Here is a 12,760-nt window from a genome sequence, read left to right on the forward strand (position 1 = left end):
TTAATAAGTAGAGATTTTAGTACTTTATAGACTGTTCTAGATTACCATTGAATGTACATTCGTTAACATATAATTTACTATGATATTAATAGTGAAATGATAACCTTAATTAGGATAAATAACCGGGCCATAGAAATGTTAATGTATACTTTTGGTGATTGATAAGTAAAAATGTTAACATCTGATTGTCTTCGATGCTTAACGTTCTATTTTCTTAGCACGTAATTAACTAATTTGGGATTGAGGGAAATGACCTATAAATCTTATCAATAAATCATTGTTTAAAGATGGCTATAAAGGTATAATATTGTGTGGGCCTGTGGAGAGGAGAGGTGAGATAAACAGTAAATAACTTTTAGTCAACTACAATAATAATAAAGAAATGTTAATGGATAATATCTAATGATATATACAGGTGTGCTATGGGGGGGAATGCTTAGATATCTTACTTAACTGAAGTTGTTTTAGAATATGTCATAAAGGTGTAATGTTATTACAGATCTTTTGAAACTGCAAATGAATGCCAGTAGATTGTTGGATCTTTAAATATAAATGATTCTAGATAAAAACATGTTTAAATAATGGTAATTAAATGAGAATTGTGCTACAGGGATAGTAAAATACACATTTTTTTTTTTAACTTAAAATGTACAACTCGATTTGAATGAAGTATATGTAAGGATGGGAAGAAACGCACGGAATATATTTGTAACCAATTGATACGCTTTCTACAAGATGTAACGAAATATGATTCTTTTTTGGGGGTTTTGTTTAACTAAAACAATTAAAAAAATCAAAAAAGAAAAAAAGAAACTGATTGCGAATAACCTTTTCAGGTGGCAGTAACACTTCACTTTTCAAACTAACTCTGAGGGATGTTATTGATTTCCTATTAGTAATAACTAAATAATAGGCATAAAACTTACCCTGGGATGAAGAAGTTGTTCTCCCATCTATAGCGCATTTCCAAGACAAATTCCTGCCAGAGATGTGCAACCCCTTTGACTCCGCCATGATAAAAGTTGATCATACAAAGACAAAGAGCCAGTTTGTAGGTCAGACTGTCTGAAGGAGCAGATTTGAATTGGATGTAGAGATTCTACATAGAAGGACAAATGAAAAGAATCTGTAAAATAGTATTAAACTTGTGCACAGAATTGCAAATTGTATTCTAAATTGTAGGATTTAGTTTTAATATGCACAATTATTTTCTTTAAAACAAAGCATTATGTACTTTTGAAAAGGCATTCCAATGAAACCCGTGAAATTTGCTTTTCATTTGAATACAAGTAATTAAAATCCGATACATGTTTTTCACATATGTATTTGAACTTACGGAGTCTTCATTATCTGGGGGTGGAATACTTCCTGTTGAAGTATTAGTTCTAGCTTCAGATCCATCTGCTGATTTGTCAACAGCATCAGGGAATAAATACTAAACAGAAAAACACATAGCTTCAGCTTCCAATTTTTTTCACATGCATTAGATGTTACCATTTCATTGCTCTGAAACATGGCTACTAAACGCCTAATCATTGTTTCTTCTGCTATGAAGCTATCAACAACACATTTTGTTTATCACCTGATGTGATTAATAGAGCATCAATCTGATCTCAAAAGCTAAATGCCTGACAGCAATCTCACTGTTGTTGATTTTTAATTGAGCCTTCTAAATGCTTTTTCGTGACAATGCCAGACATTTAGCAGCAATCCATTTTCAATGTGTGATTGCTAGAAGATCTCTATTTCCAGAGACAGGTCAGATTTGTTATTCAAGTGAAAGTTACCAAAAAACCCACTTTTGGCTCAGACAATTTATATAACTCATCATGAAATGTAACTTACCATGAGAACAGTATTCAGGACTTCATTATTTAAAGGGGATTCATCTATGCCCCTGTGCTTACGAATTTTTTTCTTTGCAGTGTGAACCATATTTGTCACAGACAATTTATGGATTGGGACTGGTGCTGGTTCTGTGAGCTTGGACAAAGCATGGCTTATATCGGCATCTACAAAATATCAAGATTTGGCAAAAGAAAAGTGATCCAAATTATTGATTTCCTTAGCATTTTTCCACCTTGCCTGACTTAACAATGGTAACCGAGACCAGAATTTCCATCACTAAGTGATATGGTTATAAACTCTAACATTAAACAAATCACTGCAGGCCTTTAAAGGAGAATGTCACATGGTCGCCATTATGAATTTCCTGCTGGCTTCTCCACTAACTCTGCTTATAGGAAACTGGCAATGGCCACAAATTGCAATCACATGACCATTCAATATTGCAACTTTGTAACTCCAAGCAAGGCATCAGGAAACTAACCAATATTAGTAAAAGGACCAGTTTTAAATACTGCTCATTCAGTGTTATCATGTTCAAACGTCATGAAATGAGTGGTTGCTAAGTCAGGAACAGTTCTTTTTTTAAAAAATTCATAAACTGTTACTCATTGTTTTATTAAATATTACTTAGATGTTTTCACAAATCCAAGTGTTCCAATCTTTGATTGTTTCAGAAAAACTATGAATTTTACCTTTTCCTTCTTCTTCAAACGCTGATCTTCCAAGAATCTCATCAGTTGATTCTTTCCGCCGACATAATTTGAAAAATTCAGTAACAAAATCACCTGCAAGAGAAAATAATCATGCAAACCGTGAATTTTGCTCCATTTTATGACTTTTCTTGCCACAGTTAAATGAATCACTGCAGTTCTTAAATTAGTAACATGGTTGTTAAGTCAATCTGGTTTTTCCATTGAATTTGCTTGTCAGAAGGTCCCAAAAGGCAATCACATGATCCCGGGACACTGCAATAGTCATAAATGTGACTCACGTTGCCAAGGATCTGAATTTTGATCACATGATCATGGGGATACTGCATGTGAAAGTGTGAAAAATGGTCACAAGTTCCTTTTTTCAGTGCCATTGTAACTTTGAATGGTCACCATATGAACTGTTGCAAGTCGATTGTGCCAAAACCATTAAGAAGATAAAGAGAATAAGGATTTCAAAATTAACTATGAATAGCTAACCATATAAATCAAGTTATTTGTCTTCTGTCAACACAAATCCCACATTTTAATTGGAAAAGATGTAATTGGCCAATGTTGGGTGAATATTCAACTGAGTTTGTTATTTTAAGACCTGAAACAAACTGTGTTCAAGCTCACTTAAATTTAAAATTAAGATACAAATTGCCTTCTTTGAAGTTTAGGGAGCTTTCTAGATCAGACATGTGCCATTAAGAATTGGTATAATTTATTGCTACCACAGAAGTTGAAACCCACATATGAATACTTAAGTATGGCAAATGAAGCCATAAAATTATTAGTTTTTTAAAAAAATAAAATTTTACATTCAAAACATTCCAGTGCTATTTTTTCTGAAATAGAAATGTATTTTAAGACATAGAAATAGAAGATTGTTCTTACTGCATTCTTTATAAAATCTACATGAACTTTTCAGTGTCACATAGTGCTATATCAACTTTATATCTTGCTGTAATACAGGTAGTCCTCGACTTATGACAATTGAGTCTGAAATGTCCATTGCTAAGTGAGACAGTTAAGTGTGTTTTGCCCCATCTTACAACTTTACTCGCCACAGTTAAGTGAATCACTGGGTTAATTTAGTAATCCAGTTGTTAAATGGATCTTGCTTCCCCATTGCTTGTCAGAAGGTTGAAAAGAGTGATCACATGACCTCAGGAGACTGCCATTGTCATATATGAGTCAGTTGCCAGTGTCGAAATTTTGATCACACGACCATGGGGATACTGCAATGGTTGTAAGTGTGAAAAATGGTCAGTTTTTTTCAATGCCATTTAACTTCAAGCAGTTATTAAAGGAACTGTTGTAATTCAAGGACTATCAGTAATGAGAAAGAAAAAAAGGCAAAGGATAGAATAAATCTCGAGAATACTTACTCAGTAAGCACTGTGGATTATCAGCTTTTTTGACTCTCACAGACCACTGAGGTGCTTGAGCAGGATCCAGGTCTCTTTAAAAAAAAAGTTAACTTTGTTTCACCCAAACACTTAAAAGCAGTGTTTGAATAAAAACACTGAGTTTTGATAATGATCTTTACCATACCCTTGACAAAATAAAATAAACCCCATTCCCCATCTTTTAGTATCTCTGCCATTTTTGACTAATGTGTTTGTTTTTATAATCTAAAAGATGCAATGGCTTGTCTAGACAATTTTGAATTAAAGCAATTTTCTGAAAATTTTCCCCATGTTAATTATTTTAATTAGCATATTAATCTCAATAGCAATAGCAATTAGACTTATATACCGCTTCATAGGGCTTTCAGCCCTCTCTAAGCGGTTTACAGAGTCAGCATATCGCCCCCACAGTCTGGGTCCTCATTTCACCCACCTCGGAAGGATGGAAGGCTGAGTCAACCTTGAGCCGGTGAGATTAGAACCGCTGAACTGCAGATAACAGTCAGCTGAAGTGGCCTGCAGTGCTGCACCCTAACCACTGTGCCACCTCGGCTCAATGTGTGTAGTGGATTTCTGAGGCCCTCAGGGTGGTAAATAAAAGGACCCAAATCTCCATTCCCATGAGCTCCTTGGGTCTTCACTCGTTTCAATTTCTCCTAGGGTAGTTCCTGCTGCCACTATTTTATTTTCCAGGGAATGCCTCACCTAGAAATCATTCCCTAATTCCAGGGTATGGGAAGGCTCACACTCTATGCTGCTTTTCTTGTGATTCTAGCTCAATTTCTTAGAACAATGTCTTGAAAAGCAGCCACCACTTAATTCTGAAACTGCCAAACTTTTCCTAAAAGAAAAAAACAATTCCTAAGTATTGGGAAGAACTTAGTATTGGTATAAAAGTCATTCAAGAATAGACTGCTTGAAATACAGCAAGTTCTCTTTCAACTAAGGTTTTTATGCAGATGTTAGATTACCACTGATCACTTCCTGCTTTATTTTCATTAGATTCTTTCAAACAAAAACCAATAGTCACATAAGAAAAAAGTATTACTGCATAGTGCACTTTATTCAGAGTGAATGGATTCAACTGCATCTCTTATTAAATGGATGTACATTCACATTAACAAAGTTAATCTTAATATTATTACAAACATTACTACAATGTTCATTCTATAGGAAGCATTGTTGTATAGAATTGAAAACTTAAAATACAATTTTAATTATATTTATTCTATGGGAAATGGAAAAGTTTGACTAAAATAAAAATTCTGGAATTCTGAACTATAAAATCTAATCAAACAGAAAAGTATGTACTTACGAATAAACATCATTGTCCACAATTATGCCCTCTGTTAAATGGGGCCATGTAGCTGCTAAATGGAGTTCACTGGAAGTAGAAGCATTACTTTTATAAGTTTTGAAATTATAACAAAACAAGTATTAGCAAGAACACTTATCAAACACCTTATTATATGTTGCACAATGTAGCTGCATAAGCAATAGTTCTATTAAAAAGATATTTGAAATAATAATAATAAAAACTACTTACCTAATAGGATCCTCACAGGCACCAAATGGTAACTTTCCAAATTCTACACCTCCAACTTCACCTCCAACTAAAGCATCTATATCTATTGGCCAAACATATTGTTATGTTTATATAGTTATTCATACATACATAAAAATATTTTGTCATATTATTCTACATTAAATATATATTCTAATTCCTACCACCTGAGGAAAGGATGATATTGCCACAACAAACCAATAAGATCATCTTAGACACAAAAGTTTAATCTTTTTCTTAATGTTGATCTCACCTTTTATGAGAGACAGTGGAATGAAGAATTTTAAAAAAAGTTTTGTACAGTTTCTATACAACCTCTTCTTGAAAAAAGTTCAGATTCTTCAGTTTTGCAATCATTAGTGTTATGGAGATGGTAGTAGAAAATATGTGCAGATAGTCCTTGACTTACAACCACAATTGAGCCCAAAATTTGTTGCAAAGTGAAACAATTATGAAGTGAATCACTGCAGTTAAGTTCGTGGTTCCACCACAAAACCGCGATGCCCTTATCCGCGCCGACATAAGTGCGGAGGCAAATCCGCGGCGTCCCGAGCGCTAATAAAAAAACGACCCTACCGCCGCGACAACAGCGCGGTGACAGAAGGGCGTTCTACATGCTTCGTTCTTTGCCTCCAAAGGTAGCCCTCCTCCTCCAGCTGACAGCGGCAGCGGGCACGGGGCAAAGCGGGCTGCCCAGCAGCAGCAGCCCGCGGGAAGGGTCCAGCACAGCCGCGGGGGGCATCAGGAAGCGGAGGAGGACGCGGCAGCGGCGGCGGCTGAGGCTCTCCCGGGCCGGCGAAGCGGGCTTGCCCGGCGGAGGCAGGCTGCCCTCTTCTTCCTCAACAACATCTCCTTGGACGGGCGGCCTCCGCCGCCGGCGCCTCCCCCGAAGGAAGAGGCAGGGCGGGCGGCGGCGGCGGCTGAGGCTCTCCCGGGGCCGGCGAAGCGGGCTTGCCCGGTGGCGGCGGCTGCCCATCCAAGGAGATGTTGTTGAGGAAGAAGAGGGCGGCCTGCCTCTGCCAGGCAAGCCCGCTTCGCCGGCCCCGGGAGAGCCTCAGCCGCTGCTGCTGCTGCGTCCTCCTCCGCCGCCAGCGTCGGCGGCCCTGCTCGGCCCCCCCGCGGGCTTCCTGCTGCCCTCCGCTGGAGGAGGAGGGCTACCTTTGGAGGCAAAGAACAAAGCATGTAGAACGCCCTTCTGTCACCGCGCTGTTGTCCCCGCGGTGATGACGCGCGATGATGACGTCGCGACTTTAGTGACGCGATTTAATCTCCGCTATTTTGCGTAGCGCGGTTTTGTCGTGCCACGAAGTTCGTAATATGGTTGTTAAATGAATCTATCTTCCTCATTAACTTCTTGATTCTTGAGCAACTAAATCGACTATAAAGAATGAAGTATCATAAAACAAATTTTTTAAAAATTATAAAAAAAGCAAAAAGGACAAATACATTTATAGAAGAAAATGTTTGTAGCTCAAGGGTGAATTGTGGAATCCTTGGTGCTCTCTGAGTTTCTTGCAGATATTTCATTATCAAACTAAATAACATCTAGATGTTATCTAGTTTACTTACCTAGATCTGGAAGAAAACAGCCAAGGACCCTACCAATAAAATTTGCTATTGTGTTTTACAGTGAGGAACATGTCTTTTTTTCCCTTACCCTAGACTTAAAGCAGCTGTCACAAAATATTTCATATACGTTAACATTTTAATTTACCGTATTTTTCAGAGTATAAGATGCACCAAGATTTTTAAGAGGCAAATTAAAAAAAAAGTTTTTGCACTCTGCAGACCTCCCAAAAACGGCCCATTTTTTGTCAAAAAAAGGCATGCAAAAATGGCCTGTTTTTCACCCATTTTTGCCCTCTCCACCCCCCAGGAGCACTCTGGAAGCCTCTTAAAGGCTATGCACGGATATTTTTGCAAAGGAGGCGGGGTTTTGGGAGGCCAAAAATACTGCATTTAGTGTATAAGACACACCCAGATTTTCACCCTCTTTTCTGAGGGAAAAGGATGTGTCTTATACCCCCAAAAATACGGTATCTGTCCTATAAACAAAACAGGGGAAAGAAGAAAAGAATTCATGTTGCATATTTCTTTGGTTCTAATCTACTTTTGTACTAAATTCCACAACATCAAATTACCATACAAATAAATCAGTTTCCTACCTGGAGGTTGTTGAGGCCAGAAATACTGCTGCCAATCTTGAAGTATATATGTAAGCCTAATACTTATATTAATTGCAGGCAGTGGAGTTAACGGGCAGCCCTGGAAAACATACCAATAAGAATAATCACAAAAAATGTGAGGTCCAAACCATTAGGCATTCCTAATCTTGTGTTTTAACTCAGATAATATAACAGAAAATATTTCTGAAGGACACATTTTCAAAATTGTATATGAATACTTTTTGCAATCAGCTGAATTCTACCAATGTCCTTCTGAACCACTTTAAAGTTCAAACTAAGACTGATTCACAAAAAATACATTTCTTGTGAGCATTGTATTTGAAATGACGTAATTTGTGAGATGACTTTCCCCAGGCATTGGATATGTGACAGAGAACAGAAGTCACTTTCAATCATTCTGTATTGAACTGAAAAGACAGAACTTTAAATTTTGAAACCTTTCCCTACTTATATTGTTCATATTTAATCAGATTAAAAAGAGTAGGAATAAAAACTAAGGAAAACTGAAGTCTGAATAAATTATAAATGGTACATGATGTAGCACAATCTTCAAAAATGTTTAATCTGCATGGCATTTCTGAGTAACCTCACCTAAAGTGGCCCATTCAAAATACAGGTAGTCCTTGCTTAATGACCATTCATTTAACAACTGTTCACAGTTGCTAGTCCTGGAAAAGTAATGTACAATCAATCCTTGTATTTACAACCATCGCAGCATCCTTGAGGTCACATGATAGTGATCCAGGTGCTTAGCAACCAGCTCACACTTACAATAGTTCCAGCATCCTGCAATCACATGATAAGTCATATCTGACCTTCCCATCTGGCTTCTGACAAGCAAAGTCAACAGGGAAGCTGGCAGAAGGTTGCAAGTTGTGATCAACTGATATCTCACTTAATGACCATGGCAAAAAAAAGGTTGTAAAGTCAGATACAGTCAGATGGTGCCTCACTTAATAAACACAATACTTAACAACTTATATTCTGATCTCTACTGTAGTTGAGAACTAACTGTAGCATAAAAGTTACTGCACTTGCTACTTTTGGGAATATCATTTGGGGCATCTTCATGCACCTACCACATGCATATGCAAACTATACTCACAATCTTAGATTTGAAGATATCCAACAATCCAGATAAGTGACTATATTGACTGGGTACTTTGCGAAGGTGAACCATTTCAAAGTCAGTTCTGACTCCAGGACCTTGACACTCCCCAACATACATTTTCCGGTGTCTGTGATGAATTTGCACAAATACTGGCACCTGGCTGAAAAATATCGAAAATGTTTTCAAATAAAGATGATTTTACTCTAGGAGGACTAGACTGATTAAAATTACTAATGTAGAGTTTGAGGGGGGGGGGACCACACTGAAAACTCAGCAAAGAAGCAATTTTATATCATCTATTTTTTGCTTGTTGTTAGCATCTTGTCTTGTTTCTGCAAGCTAGTAAAACAAGGTTCTTCATGTGCATCTACTTTGCTATAACAGCTAATGCAGGATTATAAAACTTAACTTTACCACTGTATATAAACAGAGGTCTAGTCCTGTTCCCTTCCAGCATTGAAGATGTTATTTAGTTGGATAATGAAACATCTGCACAGAAACAATCAAGCTCAAAGACACCAAGAACCCCACAGTTCAACCCTGAGGTACAAATATCCTCTTCTGTTGGTGAAACTTTACTTACCAGCCTGTGTTGCCCAATGCAATAGAAACTGAACTCAGAAGGAGATTACATTTGGATTCGCTAAGAACTGCCTCATTGTTTGCTGCTGGTGCAATAACTACAAGTTCACGTAAGCCATACCTAGAACAAATGAAATATTCCACTAAATTTGGATTTCAAAGATTAAGAGGATTAAGATGCATCTATCTCTCACTGTTATTTTAATATTAAAACAATGGTCTCTAAAGATTTAACATGATCTAACATCAGGCAAAAACACTATATTAACAATATTCTTTTTGATGTATTGCATTTTGTGGCATAAATAATTAGTCTATGTAATATATTCTTTAATCATAATTAAAAATTCTTACAATTAATTTCTTAAATTAAAATGTAAGATTTTAAATAATAGACATACCATCTTACTAGACAGTGAGCTCTAGGAGGGAAATCATTGTTCATGCATAGAAGATCTTGCATAGCAACAGGAAGAACATCTGTTAAACCATTAAAGATGAAACAATTAAAGTCTTTAAGGTTTCAACTAGAACAAAGGTTTTGATTAAATAGCCAACATGTGTTATTTGCTTTTTAGTCCAAATAAATAATTTAATTAAATTTAGTAAGGCATAAATCAATTTAATTATTGTAAATACTAGTTGTTCTCCTAAATACACTTTCACAACTACTAAATAAAAAATAAGCATATCAGACCTTGGTTTTCTTTCTTCCTTTGAGTCAGTCAGTCCCTGAACAAGTCCTTGCATTTTTTAGGTAAGATTTTGGAAGTGGCTTGCCATTGATGCTTCTTAGGGCTGAGAGTAACTGGTCCAAGGTCACCCAGCTGACTTTGTGCCAGCTCAAACTGGTACAAACTATACCAAATCAGTTCCTATCAACCTGTATATTTCCCTCTTCGACTGTCTAATGAAAACGGAAGTTTTTAAAAATGTTACCATATATCTGTAGGCTCCTTTAATGAGCAAGTTATCAAATATATAATTTATTAGACTATAACATTGTCTGTTAGTAAGTACTAACTTCACAATGTATCACATTAAAAAGTGATGTTTTCAGCTATCCAGTGTCAGTTGACACGGATATAGGCAGCATAGAAATTAAATAAAACAATAGATGCTATGAGCTTAAAAAAAAATTGAGCACATAAAAATGTACTCACCTTCTACTAGTTCATCTTTTGCATTTTTATCAGTTGATTTTTGGGCTAGATAATGATGCGTCACGGAGAATCGAAAATCAGCAAAAGTAATTTCATCAGATTTCTCTTCCCATGTTTCAGTTGTATATACACCCTATATATCAGACATAATTATGTGTTTAGAAAAGTTATCTGAAATACTTTTAATTATATTTCATAGGAAATACCAGTTAAAAAATCGACATGCTACTCCAAAAAGCATTTTTATGTTTATTCTTATAAAAATTCTGAAAAATTTAACAAAATAGAAATATAATTTCATTCCTTTGAACCTCCATTGGCTCTTTCTTCCTAATCTAAGGATTCGTACTTTGTTTCATTTTTAAATCAAAGTAGATATAAATCAATTATTTAAAACATAAAATCTTTTCTTTAAATGTTTCATAAAAATAATCACAAGCTCAAAGACAGAAGAACAAAAAAGATTATTAGTATAATTTAAAAGCTGATGATTCTAATTCTCCTTGTATAACTCCTCAAAATATTCAGAGCAATCAACTGAACTGGAATTGACTTTTAATGACTTCATAAGTATGCATTTGCTTGCTTGACACTTAGGAATAGCATTCCATTTTTGGTGTTTAATGAATCTGAAAAAGACATAATGAAGTAATTGTTTTATATGTTATGTATCTTGTAAAGATGATAACTTTATCATTCAATAATAAAAATATATTCAGATTATGTGAAACAACAGTGCCTTTTTATTAGAAATAATCACAGAATATTCCAAATTGGTGAACTAGCAACTAAAATTGTTTTGCTAATTTAAATTAAGGCCACACTATATTTTCACACATTGATTCAATGTGATTTACTTTTCCTTATGTTTACATTGGCCTCTAAATAATTCCAAAGCAAACATCCTTACCTTTTCTAAAGGTTTGCCTGAAGAAATGTTAATAAGTTTCCAGTCATTCAAAACTTCTTCAACTCTGGAAATAAACCTAATGAGAAAATGTTTGAAAATCATTACTATTAAAATCCATGTTTCTAAAAATAAACATAATTCAACAACATACTTTTTTTGCTTAATTTAAAGGAAAATTCATATTAAATACATTTTTCCAAACTTTAAAACAACAGCTATCAAATGATGAATCACAAAAAGATCAAGAAAATGTGCTATACACAACAATATATTAGAGCTAGGGTCTTTTGAACTAGTTTATGATAAAACAATTCCAAAGAAATTGGAAGGAATCCACACAAAGTCCTGTTTAGATCTACAACTGATCATATTCAGGAAAAAAAGGCTAAGCTAGCACATATAATTTATAGAAGAAATGTATTGAAAAATCAAACATTATTAGGGAAATATCACACAAAGCATTAAAAGTAAATGTCATTATCCTGAATTGGCATTCCAGGCTCAGGCATAACTCAACACAAGGTAATAAACAAGGAAGTCAAAAGCAATGCTGACCCATAGTCCTCAACTTACAACCAAAATTCAGCCTCAAGTTTCCATTATTAAATAAGGCAATTGTTAAGTGAGTTTTGCCCCATTTTATAATCGTTTTGCTACAGTTGTTAAGCAAAACACTGCCGTTAAGTGAATTATGCCATCATTAAGTGAATCTGATGTTCCCCATTGACTTTGTCGGAAGCTGGCTGGAAAGATTTCAAATGGTGATCACATGTCCTGAAACAATGTAACCATCATTGGGTAACCAGAGATGCTGCATGGTCATAAGTGTGAAAACAATCATAAATAACTGTTTTCAGTGCCATGGTAACTTTAAACAATCATTAAATGAAGGGCTTTAATTTGAGGACTACCTGCACTTTGAAATGGTGAATCAGATCATAATAATGATATGTATTAATCAAAAACAGATTTTTAATATTCAGTTTAACTAAACTGATGGGCTGATTATTTTGCAAGTTGTGAAGCTATTGTCTCCTCTGACTCATTTGGAACTTTAAGACTCACTTTCATCAATTTGATCACTGTCTAATGACATTTGCTAAAGATCACAGCTTGATCTGATGGAGAGAATTAATAGAGCTTGAAGCCATAAGCTGTATGGTATCATAGCGGATATATTAGCACTTTGACCTATTCATTTCCCATTTTATATTTAATTAATATGTAAAAATTCCTGTACATTTTTCTCTTCTTTGCCTTGAACAAAACAAATATACTGAAAAAAAACACAA

General features: G+C 35.3%; 1 protein-coding gene across 2 annotated transcripts in view; it reads right to left on the reverse strand.

The window, feature by feature from the left end:
* Positions 1-12,760, reverse strand: part of RAB3GAP1 (RAB3 GTPase activating protein catalytic subunit 1) — a 28,712-nt gene that overhangs the window by 14,079 nt on the left and 1,873 nt on the right. For both annotated transcript variants that reach the window (XM_087711150.1, XM_087711144.1), the window contains exons 3-15: positions 11,469-11,544; positions 10,559-10,691; positions 9,797-9,875; positions 9,397-9,516; positions 8,808-8,973; positions 7,682-7,781; positions 5,499-5,580; positions 5,268-5,336; positions 3,932-4,005; positions 2,541-2,633; positions 1,846-2,012; positions 1,337-1,435; positions 927-1,099 (exon numbers count right to left, since the gene is read on the reverse strand). In XM_087711150.1, the coding sequence (XP_087567276.1) occupies positions 927-1,099; positions 1,337-1,435; positions 1,846-2,012; positions 2,541-2,633; positions 3,932-4,005; positions 5,268-5,336; positions 5,499-5,580; positions 7,682-7,781; positions 8,808-8,973; positions 9,397-9,516; positions 9,797-9,875; positions 10,559-10,691; positions 11,469-11,544 (1,431 nt within the window). The remainder of the gene's footprint in view (positions 1-926; positions 1,100-1,336; positions 1,436-1,845; positions 2,013-2,540; positions 2,634-3,931; positions 4,006-5,267; positions 5,337-5,498; positions 5,581-7,681; positions 7,782-8,807; positions 8,974-9,396; positions 9,517-9,796; positions 9,876-10,558; positions 10,692-11,468; positions 11,545-12,760) is intronic.

This window comes from Thamnophis sirtalis, unplaced genomic scaffold, assembly GCF_051295495.1.
Source record: "Thamnophis sirtalis isolate CommonGarterSnake01/CBP01778 unplaced genomic scaffold, rThaSir2_p1.2 scaffold_1, whole genome shotgun sequence".
NCBI lineage: Eukaryota > Metazoa > Chordata > Lepidosauria > Squamata > Natricidae > Thamnophis > Thamnophis sirtalis.